At 41.5% G+C, this 20796-nt stretch overlaps 1 protein-coding gene across 6 annotated transcripts in view; it reads left to right on the forward strand.

The window, feature by feature from the left end:
• Positions 1–18433, forward strand: part of LCLAT1 (lysocardiolipin acyltransferase 1) — a 220861-nt gene extending 202428 nt beyond the window's left edge. For all 6 annotated transcript variants that reach the window (XM_030557358.1, XM_030557357.1, XM_030557360.1 and 3 more), the window contains one exon: positions 14015–18433. In XM_030557358.1, coding sequence (XP_030413218.1) covers positions 14015–14517 — 503 coding nt within the window. In that variant the 3' untranslated portion in view covers positions 14518–18433. The remainder of the gene's footprint in view (positions 1–14014) is intronic.
• The last annotated feature ends 2363 nt before the right edge of the window (positions 18434–20796 follow it).

The following is a 20796-nucleotide window of genomic DNA, read 5'->3' on the forward strand; positions in this document are numbered from 1 at the left end:
GCTGCATGTGCCAGCCAACCCTACCAATCCGGCGCCAATTATTGCTCCACAGCACAGGAAATTTCCCACCTACAAGGCAGGTGATGACACCGAGGCCTTCTTGGAAAATTTTGAAAGAGCCTGTCTTGGGTACAACATCCCCGAAGACCAGTACATGGTAGAATTGAGGTCACAGCTCAGTGGACCTTTAGCAGAGGTGGCAACTGAAATGCCTAAGCAGTAAATGAATGACTATAAACTTTTTCAAAGCAAGGCCAGATACAGAATGGGGATAACCCCAGATCATGCCCATCGGCGCTTCAGAACCCAAAAGTGGAAACCAGAGGTGTCATTTCCCAAACACGCCTACTACATTGCAAAAAACTATGAGGCCTGAGGTTATGACAGAACTAGTAGAAAATTAATTCAATTTCATTGACTGCACAGGGAAATCAGAATGCAGTGTGTATATTTTAATTGAGAACAGTAAAAGCTATCTTTCACTGTGTAGTATAGTGTGATGATCTGTCTTTCATGCAGTGGAAAAAAGGTATTGTTAACACAGTGGAAATATTCTCTGATTTTAAACCATGGTAAATATGGCAGTTATATAATTTTTTCAAAAAAGAAAACTTCATCGGTGTTTGTGTATCCAGCATTTTGCAAAGCGAAGAACTGTGAGGTTTTACCATTAACAAACAGTGTGAAGTCAGACAGAAATGAAAGTGGAACTCTTAGTTCTAACAAATGCATAACAATACCATTTAATTACTCTCCAATGACTTTTACTGTGTGTTTTAGTTCCAAAGGCCATGGCTACACTTACAGTTCTGCAGCGCTGCTAGTTACAGCTGTGTTCGTACAGCTGTGTAGGGCCAGCGCTGCAGTGTGGCCACACTGACAGCTACCAGTGCTGCAGTGTGGCCACATTTGCAGCATTTGCAGCGCTGTTGGGAGTGGTGCATTGTGGGCAGCTATCCCAGCATTCAAGTGGCTGCAACGTGCTTTTCAAAAGAGGGGGGTGGGGTGGAATGTGACAGGGAGCGTGGGAGAGACAGAGATTGGATTTTTGGAGCTGACACTGTTCTCAGCTCCCTGCCTTGCAAGTTCTAAGGACTGGAAGACACACAGTGCCTACCTTCAATCATTTTAAAAGTTCTGACCCCTTCCCCCACCCCTCTCTCATTCACTAAATGCAAATTATGCACTCCTAAATAGCGGTCAGACCAGATAAGCATCTGCTCAACACGGACTTCCCCCTCCCCCTCTGCCATGTGAGCATGCTGTTTCTCTCTTCAAGCAAACAGCTGTGAACATTCCAAAGTAATTCCCCTGCCTGCCTCCGCTCGCTCAGCAAACAGGAGCTGTGTTTGTTTTTTAAATAAGCAGTTTGGCTGAACTCCGAGCTCCCCCTTTCTTCCGGTTTGTTGTGGACAGGAATTCTGGGTAACCTCCTTATACCCCGGAGGTCAATAAAAGCACTGGTGGGGTCCACACTTGCTGACCAGCGCTGGATCACCAGCGCTGGAATCGCTACACCCGAGGCTCGACCGGGTGTACAGCCAGCGCTGCAATCAGGGAGTTGCAGCGCTGGCCGTGCTTTGCAAGTGTGGCCACATCCTAAGTTGCAGCGCTGTAACCCCCTCACCAGCGCTGCAACTCTCTAGTGTAGCCATGGTACTATTAAAGTTTTGTAAGCTTACTTCAGGATGCACGATTATTGGTGTAAGGTCACTGGTTGCACTGGCAGAGGGAAACTGAATTCTGAATGGGTGATGGACTTGATCAGCCAACTACCTTTGAAATCAGTACCATAAAACAAGAGAGGAATAAAGTAATGCCTTGGACACTATTACTAGAAATTCACAAAATTAAACTAAGAATAAGCCTGAGTTGTTTATACAGGTCAGGATCTTTGTTATTAAATAGGTATAGTCATCCTTTATCACTCTTTAAGAACAGTTTGGTTGGGTTTTTTTTGTTTTTGTTTGTTTGTTTTTACAGTACTTGCATTTTAAGAAAATACCTGGACTTCCCAGTTTAACTTTTGTATTCCACTTTTTTATTTTGCATATTCTTCTACAAATATTTCTGTTTGGGTGCAGAAGTAAATCTTTGCAAGAACTTTATTGCAGTAAAGTGAATGAATCACACTTACGCTTAAAATAAAAATACTATTATATGATTTTATGGGGTGTTTGCCAGGCAATTTATATTAAAACTTAGGAGAGTTGGGCAGATGCATGCCAGTACTTCAGTATCTGACTAGTCCTTAGGTAAAACATCACCTTCTGTATTAATAAAGAACATTCCACAATTAGTTTGTGTGGTAATAATAGGGACATACTGTGTTGTTAGAGATGACAATGTAACAGGGCTATGAAAGCTTTTATCTTACAAAACCTTATCGCATATAGGTATGTAAAATAGACATGCAGCAGGGGAGGCTGGGAAAGAGCAAGTACACAGCGTGGGGGAGAATAAATCAGGTGTTTTCATTATCTGGGGTTGACAAATATAGCTTACAAGTGATGGAGTAAAGACCAGTGAGTTAGTTATGCCAGGTCATCCTCAGTGACTGAAAATAATGTGTTCCTTTTATCCTCCCCTTCCCCTCCCACACTTTCCCCATGTGTTTTATTTATGCCTCAATCAGCTCTGGCTTTGTAATTCATACAGTAGCACTTCAGAGACAGGGAGGGAGGAGAGAGCATTGCTCTGAAGACTAAAGTGCAGCTGCCAGGTTGGCATTCTCATAAATGCAACTACTGTGTCAACAGCAGAGCAGCCAGCTTGCCACTCTCCATTGAACTCTTTCTTCCCACTTGCTCTTAAGTGTCTCTTTTTAACACCGTGTGAGGTACATTTCTAAAGGCAGCTTGGATTTTTAAAGCTGACAATTGTCAGTGCATGGTCTTGTGGGCAAGTTGACCGTGGTATGGGCTACAGTCTGGTCAGAAGACCCAGGTTCTGGGAGAAAAAAAAAGTAGTAGGAATATTTCTAAGACATAAATAGAACAAGAGAGACGATGCTCAGCAAATTGAACTGAATGCTGTAACCCAGTGTTCTTGTTCGTTCTGTAAATGGTAGGTGAAAGCAGCTTCAGTTGGACAAGCAATCTCTGCGGTTATTACAAGCTAAATCTTCCAGGATTCTGGATAGTGCTTTGGTATCTATTCTTGTACAGTTTGACCCATTCTCAGAGTAAGCAAGTTTAGTATCAGTTTAACATTTGATATATCTTCTAGCTTGCACTAGAGGGTGATATACTTAACGATCCACACTTAGATTTCTAGTTTCTTCTTTTTCCTACTGTCCTATGTTCCTTTAGTGGAACTGTATTATACTGTGTTCCTATTCTTGGTTTTGGGAGTGGGAGAGTTGGGTGACAGGAAGAGAAAGCTGCCAGATATCACTAACAAGAACGTTATCACTCACATCAAGATAGAAGGTAGCAATGACTGTTGAGGTCTAAACATTTTATTTGTAATCATTCTTAGGTCTGGTCTACACTACAAAGTTAAGTTGACGTAAGCCGCCTTGCATCAACCTAGTCATGCATTTGTCTACACTTAAATTTGTCTTCCACTAATGTATGTGCCCCATTACAGCAACCCAGTAACATCGCCTCCCCAAATGGTGATGGGCCATGGTCGATGTATTGAGGTCAACATGATGTGAGTGTAGATGCTGCTTTACCTGTGTCGACCCTAACAGTCCTCCACCACACATGCCACAGTGCCTGAAACTGACTACTCTGATCACAGTTGTGAACTCCACTGCCCAGGGGTTAGGGAGGCCGGAAGCCAGCCGGCCTCCCTTTAACCCCCCTTCCCCCAATACTGTTTGCTTGTGCCAAGCTTGTCAAGTGGCCCAGACTGCTCTTTATCAATGCAAATGTAAATGGGAAATCAACACTGAATGGGTGTGTTTCTAGTAGGATCCTACAGAGATCGATTCTTGGCCCTATGCTATTTAACACTTATCAGTGACCTGGAAGAAAACATAAAAGCATCACTGACAATGTTTACAGATGAGATAAAAATTTGAGGAGGAGTAAATAATGAAGAGGACAGATCAGCGATCTGGATTGCTTGGTAAGATGGGTACAAGCAAACAATATGCATTTTAGTGCAGCTAAATGTGAATGTATGCGTCTAGGAATAAAGAGTGCAGGCCATACTTACAGGATGGGGACGCTATCCTGGAGAGCAGTGACCCTGAAAAAGATTTGGGGGTCATGGTGGATAATTAGCTGAATATGAACTCCCTGTTTGATTCAGTGGCTAAAAGGGTTAATGCAATCCTGTGATGCATAAACAGGAGTCTCAAGTAGGAACATAAAGGTTATTTTACCTCTGTATTTGGCACTGGTGCAACCACTGCTGGAATCCCATGTCTAGTTCTGGTGACTATAGTTCAAGAAGTATGTTAATAAATTGTAGAGGGTTCAGAGAAAGATTAAAGGGCTGGAAAACATGCCTTATAGCGATAGACTCAAGGAGCTCAAGCTATCTAGCTTAACAAAGAGAAAGCTATGGGGTGACTGGATTACAGTCTGTAAGTACCTACATGGGGATCAAATATTTAATAATGGGCTGTTCAGTGTAGCAGAGAAAGGTATGACATGATTCAATGGCTGGAAGTTGAAGCTAGACAAATTCAGAATGGAAATAAGGCATAAAGTTTTACAAGTGAGAGTAATTAACCCTTGGAACAACTTACCAACAGTTGCGGTGGATTCTCCATGACTGACAGTTTTTAAATCAAGATGGGATGTTTTTCTAAAAGCTCTGCTCTAGGAATTATTTTGGAGAATTTCTGTGGCCTGTGTTATAGAAGAGATCCGACTCAATCACAGTGGTCCCTTCTGGTCTTGCAATCTATGCAAATCTACTAAATGAAGGGTTTTACAATGGACTTCAAAATCAGAGTATAATTTCCCCCCCCCCTTTTTTTTGTTTGGCTGACTTTAAACTGAGGTAGTTCTGATTTACATATTGCTAAATCTGGTGTTAGACTGAAAGCCTGCATGCTGTTATATTTGTTTAACATAGGATGCAGGCACAAGTGTATGCTGATAGCCAAGGAGAATTTGGGATATAGCATGTATCTTTTGTTCATTGACCATCTAGTCTGGAGACACACAACTGCAGTTCATAATAGTCACATCTGTAAGTGTACAATTAGTCTTCTTCACCAGTAGTGAAAATAGTCAAAACTTTCCATGCTGCAAGAGAACAAGCCTCATTTCTTCAAACTCCTTCCTGTCAGTAAGTGGGAATATCTTCAGAGCCATCATGTTGCTGCAGATGTGAAAAATTGAAAAGGTTCACTTGATCGCTCTAGAGTCTGGGCTGGTATAGAGACTTCCTGTGCTCTGTTAATCAAGGCTAGCATTAGCATCGTGCCTTTCTTGTTTGCTTATTTGACTGCTAAGTTTCTACAGAAACGAATCCCAATAACTATTGAATTGTAAGTGTTTGAGATGAACACAGACTGCCATGGCTGTTTTAAAGAGGGATGCTTGACGTTATAAATCCTCCCAAGGATTATACTACCCATCGGTGGTTGTAAATCCTTGAAGTTGCTCACCCTCAGATTCTGTGTTTATAAAGGAAAATAACCTAAACTCTTTCAGCAGCCAAGGCGGTAACGTTTTCCAGTAAGCAGGTTTTGATAGCTTTTGTTTTAATACCCAACACCGTGTGTGGTTCAAAGTTAAGACATAACAATCTTAAATCAGATAATGTCAGATAGCAAGTAGTCTCACTCTGCTAGTTATCATCTATGTTTTGATTATGTAACTGATCAATTTGTTCAGAGGAATGCCTCAAAATGCATGGACCAGCTCCACTTTTTAAATCTGACAGGCATATGTATTTATTTTTTATTGTGGTAGTACCTAAAGAAGCCTGGGCACAGGGACCCATTGCATTAATGTAGCAAAAAAAAAAAAAAAAATCCCATTCCCTGCAGAAATAAAACCTCAGACACGTTGACTTCACCATGTGAGCTGTACAGTGCAGAGCCCTGCAGCCTTACAAATTGGAATCAATGTGACCACGTATCAAGTACCATTTTGTGATGTAACGAAAGATTGGGATAAGATCTGAAGTATCACGATCAGCTCTGACCTGGAGCTAATGATTAAGGCTACATTTTAGTCACAGATATTTTTAGTAAAAGTCATGGACAGTAAACAAAAATTCATGGTCCTTCACCTGTCCATGACTTGTACTATATAGCTTTGACTAAACCTTGGGTGCTCTGAGCCAGGGGCAGCCTGGGAGTGCCATAGGTGCGCTGGGGGAGGCGGTGATGGCATGCGGCCCAGGACCCCTGCTGCTGTTGGGGGAGGGGCAGGCTCCAACATGCAGCCAAGGACCCCCACTGCTGCTAAGGGGCTGGAGCAGGGCAGGGGCATGGCAGGGACCAGTGCAGCTGGCCCAGAGGCTGCCCAAGTTACTTAGGCGTCCCCCGAGCCAGCCGCACTGGTTATTACAGAAGTCATGGAGGTCCCGGGAAGTCATGGAATCCGTGACCTCTGTGACAGACTCACAGCCATAGTAATGGTATATGTGACTGAAACTGAACATAGTGTCAGTGACAGGTAGTGTAGTTTCAAATAGCCGCTGAGTTCCTCACCTGGGTTGAAGATGGAATAGTCACCAATGTGATTGTTTACACTAGAAATAGGAGTCTGCACAGCGTTTGGACTCAGATTTTAAACCTCTAACATTTTGAGTAGTTCCATTCCAGTGTTTAGACTTGGGTCCACCTCTAATTGATGGGCTCATTGAAGGACACTTTGGGAAGAGAACATCTATTCAAAATGCCCTCTAAAAACATGCTTATATAGCAAACTTTTTACTTTGCAATGACTAGCTCAGTGTTGTTCACTTACAAGTATCTGCAAAAAATGCCCTTCGTGGTAACCTGAGTCAAATTTGAAGAACTCCTGTCGGTGCTCCAGCTCTCAGTTGAACCTCATACCGCACATAACAGGTCCATGGAATCATTCGCCAATATGTCTGCATGGTTTCTGGATTGTGTTATCTTGAGGGTTCCTCCTTAAGAGCTGAATGTTGCTTTAAGCAGTTCAGAATACTTATACTGGCTCTGTGTTGTTCTCTGGATGAGAAGTTCACAATATTTAAAATCCTGACTCGCTTTCCATGCTAAAAAAACCTCCCTGGAAGTCGGGCTGACATTATTTGACATACAGATTTAAATGTAATATCATTCTACCTGAGAAGTTTGTTTTGAGTCTAGTAAGAGGCCCTTGGTTATATGTATTGAGAAGAGATTGAGTCGAATAGGGCATCTGGGATAATTTTTTCTCTCTCATAAAAACACTTTTTTTTTTTTTTTAAATAGAGCAAGCAGAGTTTTACTGCTCATGCTATAACTTTGGCCATGAGCCCAGTCGGAATTAATTGTGCCACCTTTACCAACTTATGACTATAAAGCCTAAAGCTACTGGCTTTGCACTGCAATTAGTTTAAGGGAAATGCCACACGCTGGTCAATCCTGGCATATGAACAACTTTAAGTGGAGCACCAATACATCTCAAAGGAATATTTATAGAAAGAAATGGAGAACTACGCTTTCAGGATGTTTTGCAGCTTAGTAACTGTTAAGTAGCTGGAGACTAAGATACATATTACTCAACTGTTTTGGCTTTATTAGCTGTGTAGGAATGATGGCGAACAAACTTTCATAATCAGTTAGCATCTCTGTGCTGCAGTTTCTATCCCAGTGCACTGAGAACAGCATCACTGACTGGTAATAAAGAGTCTCATTCCCATTATTGTCCTAGAGCGGTATTTCTCAAACTGAGGGTCCCGGCCCAAATGCAGGTCACAAGGCTATTGTAGGGGAGTTGCAGTATTGCTGCCCTTACTTCTGCGCTGCTTTCAGAGCTGGGTGGACGGAGAGTGGTGGCTGCTGGCCAGGCACCCAGCTCTGAAGGCAGCACTGCCACCAGCAGCTGCACGGAAGTAAGGGTGGCATGGCATGGGGGGTAGGGGTCATCACAGCCTGAAATATTTTCAAAGGGAGGCCCAGCAAAAAAAAGTTTGAGAATCCTTGTCTTTGAGGACTCTAAAAGCTGCTAAAATTGATGAGTGTGTCCCAATCAGCTGAAATACCTGTCCATCAACTTTTACTCTCACTTTCTTGGTTATCTTAATTTAGAGAGTTATTAAAATTAGGTTTCAAATGTGAAACACTTATTTGGTTCCCTCTGGTACCCTCCCTCTCCCCCCCATAATAATAATCATAGCCACATAAAAGTAAAGAAGGATCTTCAGAAGTTAATAAATGCCAGTTTTCTCAGCCTGCCTCATTAGGCACAGACAACTAGTCTGAGCTACAAACAAGTACTCATGCCTTATTCAATTATTGTCTCATTGGAAACAGTCTGAGTGGTAATTAGCGCAACATGACTCTTAAGCCACATTATGGCTTGCACTTGAAATGTGCGAAAGCAGGTGCCTTAAGAAGAGATTTAAATTCAGTGGGAGAAAATACTACCTGCTGCCTGACTAACCTAGTTACGTGCTCCACTGTAACAGTAAGCTGCAGTTTGATGCAGTCCCATCAATGACATTCTGCTCATGCCCCACTTACTCATGCCACTCTGCAATCCTCCCCTACTAACAGAAATGTGGGCCATTCTCTAGAGTGATATGGTAAGATATTGGATGTAACATGCATGAAGTGAAACAAAGCCCAGTAATCTAAAACTTCTCCATGTTTCCTTTCCTGTATTCAGCCCTACTACCGCTCTCTGCCTGGGGTGTCCTGCCAGCTTGAAAAATTAATTCTGATGAGCTAGAGCTTAGTTCTCTCCTTTGTACATAGTCTCCTCTCCCCTTTCTGGTTGCTCCCATCGGTCATTCCTATTTGCCCACTGTAGTCCCTTCTTAGCTGTTTCTTGCATACAACTTGTCCCCATCCTATCTTGAGCCTTGTCCATTTCCGGTTGCCCTGCAGCTCTCCTGTACCCTGCTCTGTCTACTGTCACCTTCCTTCTTTTGTTGGCTCTCAGGTAATTTCCATTCATTCTGAGCCATATGCTGTTAGTAAGTTTCCACCCTGTGGATAGGATGAGCTTGCATTGGGGGGGAAGACAGAGGCCACAATAAGGAAATGGTTGCAGTGAAAGTGTGCTGAGTTGGGTGCCCTGCTCAAAAATTAGCTACCCCAGATACCGCCATTAAAGGAGCTTCACCCCCTCCGAAGGATGTTTCTAGTTTCTGGGATTTACTTTATCTGTTGCAGTAAAATTTGAAAGCAGGTTCATTCCAATAGCACTTGGCTGTGATAGTGTTGCCCTTTTCATGTTAATAGTTGTCACTGATGAATCAGTGGAAAACATTCAGAACCTTTTTTTTAAAGTGTGCAATGTAGATCCAGCAGCTTACTGCAAATAATAATAGAAGGCACGCTCCTTTCAATAGCTATTAAATAATTGGCTGGAAATTGTCATCGCCACATGCTTGCCCTGCCAGAGAATTAAAACCTCTGAGATAAGGGACACATTTAGAAGGCTCTAATCCTTCTGCATATTAAATCATATATGTCTGTATTTCCTATATCGGATATGTTTCTATGCTTTTTGGTATGCTGAGCCTGTCTTTGAAGTGCCTGAGTCATTTCTTCTGAAGTAGTTCTGATGTGCTTATCACCACGATATGTTGGGAAAACAGTGGTCTAATAGTCTAAACTATGGCTGGGAGTCAGGAGACCTGGGTTCTGACCTGAGTCATTGGGTAAGTCTTTCAGCCATTCTTTGCCCCAGTTTCCCCTCTGCATCATAGGTAAACATTACTGATCCCATCTGTATATAATGCTTTGAGATCTGCACTATATAATTAATGTGCAGAACCAAAAGCATGCTAGGCACTTTGAAGTATAGATAAGACCTGGTCTCTGCTCTGAAGGTTTCTGTCTAATGTCAGACATGATGTAACAAAGCAGTGGGGAATTTAACAAACTGGTAGTGAAGAGTTTTGTAAGAAGAACAGAATGGGCATCAGTAATATTACATGAATATTCAGCAAAGGCTAGTACACAGCGTGATATAATAAATAAAACTAGATGTCACAATGTGTGTGGAGTAATATCTATTATTTGTGTAGTATCTTGATTGTTAAAAACATCTGCATCATGTCATCTAGAAAGGGTGATAATGGCAAACTGATTTCTCAGCAGACACATGGTGGAAGTGATGGGGGGGCTGGAGAGCTGTTGTGTCTTCAGTTAGAGTGGTATCTCTTCCCTGGTATAGCATAGGGGTTGGCAACCTGCGGCACGCGTGCCAAAGGCGGAACACAAGCTGATTTTTAGTGGCACTCTGCTGCCAGCCGGGGTCCCGGCCACCAGCCCCGCTCAGCCCGCTGCCAGTCTGGGGTTCCAGCTGCCAGCCCTTGTAGATGTAAAATGTATGACTGGCATGCAAAACCTTAAATCACAGTAAAGAAATGAAGACTTGGCACACCACTTCTAAAGGTTGCCAACCCCTGGTCTAGTATTTGCTTGTTAAGGGTTTTGCTGGGTCCATTCCTAAGTTGGATTCGCATTGAGCTGTAGTGTTCATGCACTCTTGCCTTAAGGCCTTTCCGCTGATGCAGATCTGGTCATAGTTTTTGCACCCACAAACAACCCTTCATCCTTTTAGTTTCTAACTCAACCTATTCTGCTCTGAGACAACCAACAAAACAAAAGCAGTGACACCCGATAAATTACAGTGCTGGCAGAACTTAACTTTAATGTCACGTCCAGTGAACTGGGCACCTATTTTTAGATCAGTTCTAGACTAGCCAAGTTTGATTTATCACATCTAAAAAGAATGTTGTCTGGTATGAAGCAGCAGGGTGAGAGGATATATGGAATAGTGCATTGTTCTCAAAATTAGTATTAATGCACAGGTACAGCAGTAAAAATCATCTTAATAACATTTGTCCAAGCAAGCGGATTGATTTGATTAGACATAGTGATAGAAGGGCTGGGAGTCCTTTTGTCAATGTCCCCCTTTAATTGCTAATCCACAATTGCTTTTAAAAGTGCATTCAAATACTTAGCTATACCCAGTGTAACCAAAGCTTTGTTTATCTCCTAGGTTTGTACTTTGTTGTTGGGTCATGGCCGGCCCACAACATTTTGGCACCTGAGGCAGGGAGCTCAAATGACACCCCCATGCCCTCTCGCTTGGGCCAAAACTTTTAAAGATCTCAGTTCTGCCCTTTTCCTGTTCTTTTCCTCTCATGTTACTGCTCTGCTACCTGCCTCAATAAAAGGAGAACTAACAACTTAATATGTCTTGTTCAAAAATTTTAAGTAACATTTAACTTTCAAATGCCTGAACAGCAAACGTAACTTTTCTTGTCTGCATAGTAAACACTGGCGTTTTTATCTGTTTGAATAATCAAAGTGGTGCTTTCCATGCCTTCTTGGCTGCAAAGATTTGAACTGCTTCTTGAAGGTCCACAGTCTGAGCCAGCTCATGCTCTATTGACATGGTTGCAAGGCCGACCAGCCTCTCCTGTGTCAGTGTGGAGCGTAGATGTGTTTTTATTAACTTCAGCTTGGAGAAGCTGCGTTCTCCACTGGCAACAGTTACAGGAAGTGTTAGAAGTTTGCGCAGAGCAACAAAAGCATTTGGAAAGAAGGTGGTTATCTTATTTGTGCACATATATTCCACAACAGCTTTTGGAGTTGATCCTGCTGAAATGTATCTTGAAAGGGCTTTCAATTCATCACCTAAATCACTCGCATCAATATCGCGCATTTCATCATGCGTCAATACTGTCTCTAGTGCCCTGCATTGCTGATGTAGGTCTTCTTCAGGTATAGTGAGGAGTTTTGGAATATCATACAACATCCTAAATATACTGGTGTTTTCCTTGAGCTGCATGAAACGTTCTTCAACTGACTGTATTGCACAATCTAGCACCTGGTTAAAGAATTCAACTTTGAATTGTTGTTTGGGGTCCCTTATGGAATTATTCCATGCCTCGTAATCAAAATGTCTTCTTCGATGACTCTTGTATTCTTGAATGGGTGGGAAAATAGCTTCAGTGTGAAGTTCCTCTGCCAAATTCTGTGGACTCTTTAGAACGTTTTGAAATCCCTCATCTGACCAGTAAGACTGTAGGTATGACTTTGCTTTGTCCAGTTGTTCCATTGCTCCAGATATATCAAGGTCAGCACCTTGGAGTCTCTTGTTTACAACATTTATTTCAAACAATATGTCATGCTACAACACTAAGCCACACAGAAATTTGAAGTTATGTATGTTTCTGGTGATTCCATTTCCCTCTGCCACTGTTCTCCCACGAACAGTTCCTGTCATAACATTATCCTCCATAATGGCAACTATGGCATCATCTATTTTCCTAATTTGGTGTTTGATAGGCTTTATCGCCTCCACTCAACTTTTCCATTGTGTGGCACTCAGTGATTTCTGTGTCAGGATGTTCTCAAATGTTGCTTCAAAATTTGCCACTGATGAGTTGATGCAGAAAAAATACATAGATACTTTGAATTACATTAAAAAATTCAGCAGCCTCACTAGAAGCTGATGCTGCATCACTGACCACCAAGTTCGATGAATGAGAACTGCATGGGACAAAAAAAGCTCAAGCTCTCGAATCCATATCTGCACTCCTCTCTTCTTTCCTCTCATGTTGGCACCATTATCGTAGCCCTGACCTCTCGTGTCATCTATCGCAATTCCCATATTTTCCAGCTTTTTAAGAAGCACATTTGTCATACCAGCTGCTATAGTATCATCAATGTCAATAAATGCTAGAAAATGCTGTCTGACAGTCACCATTGCAGGGACATTTTCACTAGGTTCTGTTGTTGTTACAAAACGCACCATTAAAGTCATTTATTGATGTCAGGTGTGCAGTCCAAAATAACAGAGTAATGTCTTGCTGACACCAGATCTGCCACAATTTTCTGTTTTGACTTTTGTTGCCAGTAACTGTATGATCTCATTTTGAATTGTTTTGCCAAGGTAGTGGTGTGTGTACATTTATTGGGTGGTGACTCTTCTTAGATGCTTCTGGCGTACAGCATCAAACTTAGCCATCAGCTCCACAATTTTAAGTTTCCATTGTTTGGCACCAGCAGCAGACACAATTTTCTACACTCTGGGTCCTAGTGGCAACCTCCCCACCCCCAGTCTGGCACCTGAGGCGGCCTCACTTCGCCTCATGGTAAGGCCAGCCTGTGTTGGTTTCTTGAGATGGAATGCCATGAAGAGTCCTCAGTCTCTGGCAAAGACCATTTCTAGCTGGCACTCAGAGCACTGACTATTTACATGTAAAGGGGCTGTGTTAATTGCAGTACAGTCCCTGCAAAGCTGTCCCTCATCCTCTAAAGTGCACTAAAGGGATTCTCGATTTAATGAACTTCTGATCATTTTTCTGCTGTATATTTGTATGTGCTCCCCTCTCCCCAAGACTGGCAATAAATTAGGATTGTACTTGTACTTCTCTGAGTCAAACTTTAAATTGGATTCTTTAGCAACCATTATAGTTATTGTACAGTGTGTTACAGTTGCTAGGTCAAAGATAATTTCAGTTTGCAATGTAGTGATGTTCTTCAAAAGTACGTGACCACAGAAAAACACACTGAATCAAACCCTATTTTGACTTGAAAAAGATCAGATGTGTATCCTAATCTCTCATTGAAATAAGACTTTATCCTTTTACCGATTCTGTTTTAAAATCATGGATTAGTATTTCTTCTAGTGAATGTTATTTTGTCCCTATAGGTTTTTGCTGTAATCCAGAGACAGAAAACATAGAACAGTGATTAGGAAATACTGACCTGGTAGCCTTAAAATATTATATTTATATAAGAAGAATACTCTGTACTTGCTAATGAATCTTTGTGAATTCTACTATGATTTTGAGTTTTCAGTTGTACTCTGAAGCTCTTATCAGTGGTAATTGTCATAGAAACTGTCCATTGCAGTGTCTATATTTATCTTGTTCTCAAAAATGTTTCTTGTAGGTAATAACCTTGATGCTATCCATGACATAACTGTGGCATACCCTCAAAACATTCCGCAAACAGAGAAGCACCTTCTGAATGGAAACTTCCCAAAGGAGATACATTTTCATGTCCATAGGTATCCAGTACAGACTCTGCCAACTTCCAGGGAAGAGCTGCAGCTCTGGTGCCAGAAGCGTTGGGAAGAGAAAGAAGAGAGACTCCAGTTGTTCTACGAAGGTGAAAAGTACTTTGATGTAACAGGGCGAAGCATAATTCCACCTTGTAAATCTGAGCTCAGGGTCCTAGTGGTTAAATGCATCTCACTTCTGTACTGGACGTTGTTCATACTAGCTATGTTTGTGTTGCTGTATTTGTACAGCTTTGTGCGATGGTATTGTGTGACCGCGGTTGTCATTTTTGTTGTGCAACAAAAAATATTTGGTGGGCTGGAAATAATTGAAGTTGCACGTCATCGATATTTTAATAAACGACAGAATGGATATGGCAAGAAAACAGAATAACAAGTGTAGTGCTGTTATGGGAGAGGGAGGTAAAGGGTGTTTTTGAGACCTACCACAGACTTTGTAAACAGGGAAGCTTTTTTGCATGAGAATTGTCTTTTTTTTTTTTTTTTTTTTTTTACTACCGCCATTATTTGTTAAAGACATTTTGCACTTATTCTGTGAAAAAGACATTCTAGTTACTGCTATGTGTGAAAATGATAGTTTTTATCTTTGAATGTAATTTCTATATTGCTCTGGCAAGCAGCTAGCAACTGCAGCATATTGTAGCTATGAAACAACTTGCTGGATTATTTAACAATCATTAGGATGTTAATAAATATGAGATACACTGAACTTTTTAAAACTGCAGATCCAAACTGGTCAGCGAAGGGAGACAGATCTGTGATTCCCGTACAATCATGTTGGCCTAAACTAAGCACCAGACTTGTTCATTTAGCGACTAACGCATGTAGGCACGTGCAGTCCTAATATGTTCACATTTATTTTAAACCCTTTTCTCCCACACTTTCCCAAACATGACTGAGCATGCTGCTACCCAACCTAGCTGAAGAAGTGAGAAACTAGATGGAGATTCTAACTTGAGTGTTTCATGTTTTGGTGCAGATAGGGCCATCCACTCTGCCCTACTCTGACTCTAAATTGATTTTTTGCAAGACCTACATTTCTAGGTTTTGCTCCCTCAATGTGCTGTACGGCTGTCACCTATGTAATAGCCCTTACCTGTGAGAGACTTGCACATACTGAACTACTTAGAGCTGGTCCTTCTGCTGAAGCAAAACCAGCTGGGGGCATGTTGTATTTGCTAAACAGCTGGCAGATGTTAACAGCCGGCAGATGTTTCTCCCTATAGAAGAAATTTGTCTGAAAACAATACATCTTTTTTTGGAGAAGGTGAATGGTGTTTTATTTGAAGCTGCTACTCTGGCTTCTAAAATGTTTCCCTAGTCGTTTTAATCTTTAATGTTTACAATAGGAAGACTGCTTTTTTCTGTATGCACATCAGTGTGACCCTCTAAAATTCAGCCAGGGCCACAGCTGGTTATCTATAGTTATACGGCAAGAGAAGTGTCTCAGCCTATCACAGCACAGAACAATCAAGCTACACTATTTCTCTTCCCAAACACAATATTCTTCTTGACTACCCACTCACGGCATTCCTCTTCTACTCAGGCCACTCCTCTACACAATCTTTCACTGGTTAGACTCTCCCATTAAAAATTTATTCAAGACCCTCTCCTTTTATGTGGCATTAGTGGAAAGTCAGAGAAATCAAAGGTTTTAGGGCTTTCAAACCCTTACAAGGTAGCGGATGCTGGATTTTTCTGATGGGGCTGGTTCCTTGTCACATAATAGGAACAACATTCATGGCAACAAAGTATATGGAATAAACAATTCCAGCACTTAAATTCCTCCACTTGGCTTTGGCGGTCAACCACAAAACAGTGCTTTGTAAATGCCAGTACCACAGAATACCCCTTACTTACTAAACACTTTCTACTTGCTGCACAAAAGACGTCTGAAAAGCTTGTGCTATATCAAGGTAGTCTGGCTCACTATGCAGAGTTCTATTACTTTGAAATTTAGACACGTGCAATCCAGAGTTTGTCATGTACAGAACTGAACCACTCAAATATTGGTTCATCATTGCAGACAAAACATTTTTCTTTTAAATCTCAATACTAAGCATGTTCTTCAGTGCGTTTGAAAATCTAGGGCCACTGTTGGATGAAAGTGCCTACCTATATTTAACTGTCCCTTCCAAGGTGACAGCTGTTTTTAATCCCTGCTCATAGTGACTAATTAGTTATTATGCACAAGTACTTGAAACCATCTGTTTTACTCCATGAATGTTTTTAGAACCTTTTTTCTTTTCTAAAAATGGCTGTTAATTGAGGCTTAAGTCTCGTAACAAACTTCCTCTTGTTATATTTAGAAATGCATGAATAAATAGCTTGATGGCTGGCATTGCACTGTCATGAATGCAGCAGCAAAGGAAGGTCTTTCTGCCCTGGCGGGGATGTTTTGAATGCAGTTCTACTCTAGCAAAAATATGGTTGCTGTTTACATTTACATCCCATCGTTTTCTTTAAGATAACACTCAATTTTCGTTCAACTCCCTGCACTTCCAGCTATCTCATATCCTGCAATGGAAAAAAAAAAGTCTTTTTTGTCTAATTTAAAGGTTTTTTACCTGTCCGAGACTTGGGGTCTTCATTCATGCTTGTAATAACAACGATTGCCTGCTCCTAGAGCCATAACAGATCTCAAGTGAGGTTTGCAGAGCACAGACTTCACATCACTTACACAAGACCAGCTGCATTCCTTTCTGCCCTTACATGACCTTTGGGATGTCGGAAAGTGAATCAGAAACTTAAGCTGGAGTCTTGTTCGCGCACATTTCTACTACGTTTTTAAAGTCTGTTTTGTTACAGAGTTAGAATTTTGAATAGTTTTTAACATGAAACTATAATGGATAATGGCCTTTAAAGGAACACTATACATCCCATTGTGGCCCTTAATGTGGGAATCATCCTCCACATTGTAACTTGAATTCCTCTCTCTTTCGTATATTCACAATTGTGTCTGTCTTTTTTTTTAAATGAAGAGTCACAAGTTTAGTGGCCAGGTAAATACTACATGTTAGGATCAGGGCCAGCTCCAGGCACCAGCTTATCAAGCAAGTGCTAGGGGCGGCACTTTTAGGAATTCAGCGGAGGATCTCTCACTCCCGCTCGGAGCAAAGGACCTCCCGCTGAATTGCCGCAGATCACAGCTTTTTGTTTGTTTTTGGTTTTTTTGGCTGCTTGGAGCGGCAAAACCCCTGGAGCCAGCCCTGGTTAGGATTGCCTCACCCAGCAACACAAAGCTGCACAAGTTAAGTAAAAACCTCACTTCTCACAAGCAGAGTTGACCTCATTTCTGAGGCTGATGCAGAAACGTGGAGATTAACCAAAAGCCACATCTATTTCCAGATCAATTAGAGATGTAAGAAGGAGAAATTGTTTGAAGCCCAGGTAATAAAAAAGGAGGAAGTTGATGGGAGGCAGGAGACACCTTGCTCAATAGGTATAATCAGAAAATGCAGAAAACTCTGTGGGAAAATGTTCATTTTCCCCTTTTATTGAAATTTTACTTTTACCCGGCCATCATCCAAGAAACATTTTTTTTATTTGTTTAGTTGAAACTCAACACACGAAAAGTGCTAGACCGCTCTCTTTTTATTATCTTTCCTTTGAAATGTTTCCATTGCTGCTGGATTGGAAGGCTCTGGTGCTCTGGGAATCAAGCACACTGATCTTTCAAGGGAAGCATATTGGCACGAGACCTCTCATGTGATTAGCACAATTTCTCAGAGCTACTGTTCTCTTTCCTCCCAATAGCTATGCCCTGGTGCATTTTATAGTCACTCTACTAGGTTAACATGTCTGTTAGATCACACATTTCCTCAGATAAATGATGTGCTTAACTTGCCTTTAAGGGTGCTGTTCATTTTCCTTTTTCAAATGTTTCCTTATCAGAATTGTGGGTCTATTTCTCTTTGCTCAGACAGAAGGTTGAACTGCTCAGTCTGTGTTTGTCACCAAGCTCATTCATCAGACTGAGACTGATCTTTTTTGTGTTGAATGTTAGTAACACAGGAACCATACGTGGGTCTGTAAGGTGTTGTGTTGATCATACTAAATGTAGTCTGTAGTTCTGTGCACTACACCAATCTCAGATGTTTCCAAAAAAGAATCTGTGTTTTTATAGCTTCATTTTATAAGTGTGTTGTATGAAAACAAACACTGAGATAAAACAAATCTACAGAATAGCCTTAGTTTTCAAAGTCCACAGATACGTTAGAGTGTTTTAGCCATGTATCTGTTACTTTCTGTACAGCAACAATAAAGACTTAGCACATTTACGTGTTTCATTTAATTGTTTTCTTAGGTGTAATATCAGTTCTATCAGGTGAAAGTATTCCACATACATCTCTAAGGGACAAACATTTCGAGTCCTAGTGCCTTTTATTAATGGAGAGTGATTGCTATTAAGGGCCTCAGTCAATAGGGTAGGGCTGTTGAGATATTTCATTATATACCTATTTAGTTAATAAATAGGAAGCGGACAGAGACACCATCTCACCTAAGGTCTTCCTTTTAATTTGTTTGTGGAAACAAAAGAATACAGAGCATCCCACAAGCACAGATCCAATTTTTGAGTTTTGTTCCCAGGACTGAGACATCAACACTGCTAGGAAACAGCTGTGGCCTGGAAGAGCATGCTGGGTATCGGCATACAGATAAGCATCTCGTTTCAGACGTATCCTATGCATGAGACTTCAATATGTTTTCACTATGGGATGTTAAAAGGGTCTCTCTTCTTGTTACCAATAGCATCAGGGACAAAAAATAAGTCTGACAAAAGATTCTAAAATTATTAAAAACTCCATTTTTAATTCATTTTAACTCATAATTAATTTACCTGTAAATTCTCAGAAAACTAATTCAGTACCAAAAAGTAAGTGCTTGAGGAAGCTACACTGTGTTCTTCCTATGAAACAAAGGGGTTGAATCTCTGTGTCAAGAGCAAAACTCATCCTCAGCCACAGCCATGACTGGCAATTCCACAGTAGAGGAGTCCTGCCCCTCAAGTCATCATATACCAGATGGAAAATGGAAGAACGGGGACCCTCCTAGTTATTTTAAAAAACAGGTATAAAATCTAATAACTTGGGACTTTTTGACAGGTTCAGAGCATTCAAATAACACAAAGCAATTGCTGCTACGCCATTGACTGGGTTGTCACCTCTGAAAAGATATTGCTACCTCTCTTTCAGCTTAGATTCTGTTTCAAGTAGCATCTTGGATGCTGTAAATCATCTGCTTCACATGACATTCAAGAAAACTGATGTAGCCCGGGGGTCCCGCTTTCCACAGCACCAAACTCTTCTAACTTGTTAAAATTCCTTGCTGCCAACCCAGTAGTTGATGAGCCTTTCAGTCTCCTGGAGCGTCAGCTCTGACTGAAACTGGTTAGGCCAAACGTGTTTTCGAGATGAATTTTTAGATTTTGGTCTCTGCACACAGGAGTTGGTTGTAACCCGACGAGGGAGGAAAAAATTGGTTCCTATATAAGTTGCCCAGCCACAGGTATGTGCAAGAGTCTGCAGCCAGCTGACAGCTGAACTCCTACAAAGATGACAGCAGGCCTCCACATCCATCTCTAACTCAGTTGGAAAGATTGCCTAGATTGTCAGGATGAACAAGCCACTGAGACTGACAACTGCCCCATATTCTAAGTATCGCCAGTGGGACTCCAGTAACATTTCTTTTAGTTAAACAAAAAAACTTTGTCACAGCATTAAATATGAAAAAGGAAACTAACCTTTGCCTTGACTTATTGCAAGGGAATAGGGGATGAGCCAGACGCTCTTACCTGTTTTTTCAAGCCTCGCTACCAGCTCAGAATTCTTCCCTACAGTTAATTCCCATGTGCTTTGCACTCTTGTTTTACATGGTCCACAACTTTTCTTGGGAGACTATTCCACAGCCACATTGATTTCACCATTAAGAAACTTTTACTAATAATCAGCCTAAATTTTCCTTTTTAAAAAACAAATGTAATTCTTTATACTATGCCAGGAGAGTCTTCTCTCACCTTTGGTCAAGTAGCTGTCGATTGCTATGTTTCTGCCTAGTCAAACTATACATATAGAGGACTCAGTGCTACTGTTCTTGAAATCTCTGTCAAAACTCCCAGTGACTGCAGTAGGAGTTGGACAAGGCCCTTAATTTTTACATATATTTCCTCATAAGTCAATCTTTCCAGCCCCTACATGTTGCCTTTTTTCTCTGTATCCTCCAGTGTGTGTCTCTCTGTCAGGTACTGAGGTTCCCAGAACTGTGTGCAATATTCTAAAAGCAACCTCACCAGAACCAGTGAGAGAGGGACTATCTGACGCAGCCAGGATGTGCTACCTCTGCATGGGAGCTGGGGACAGGTGCTAGCAGGCCTGGCACTCCGACAACAACTCGTACAACAAGGGATTGCTCACCAACACAGCATCAGGAGGTGAATGCATTTTCTTCCATTCTTGCTCGGAACCCTGCCCATGTACGTGTCAGGTTAGTGGGAGCAGATCCTGGGCTGGAGGGAAGTGAGAACATGTGGAGAGACCAGCGCTGAGTGCAACATTTCTGGCAGCCAGAACTGGTGGGCCTGAATTGCCATCTCACCTTGTCTGTCAATGGGGAGGAGAAGAAGGCAAGAGAAAGCTTCCCCTGGTCCTTTAGA

The sequence above is a fragment of the Gopherus evgoodei genome, chromosome 3, assembly GCF_007399415.2.
Source record: "Gopherus evgoodei ecotype Sinaloan lineage chromosome 3, rGopEvg1_v1.p, whole genome shotgun sequence".
NCBI lineage: Eukaryota > Metazoa > Chordata > Testudines > Testudinidae > Gopherus > Gopherus evgoodei.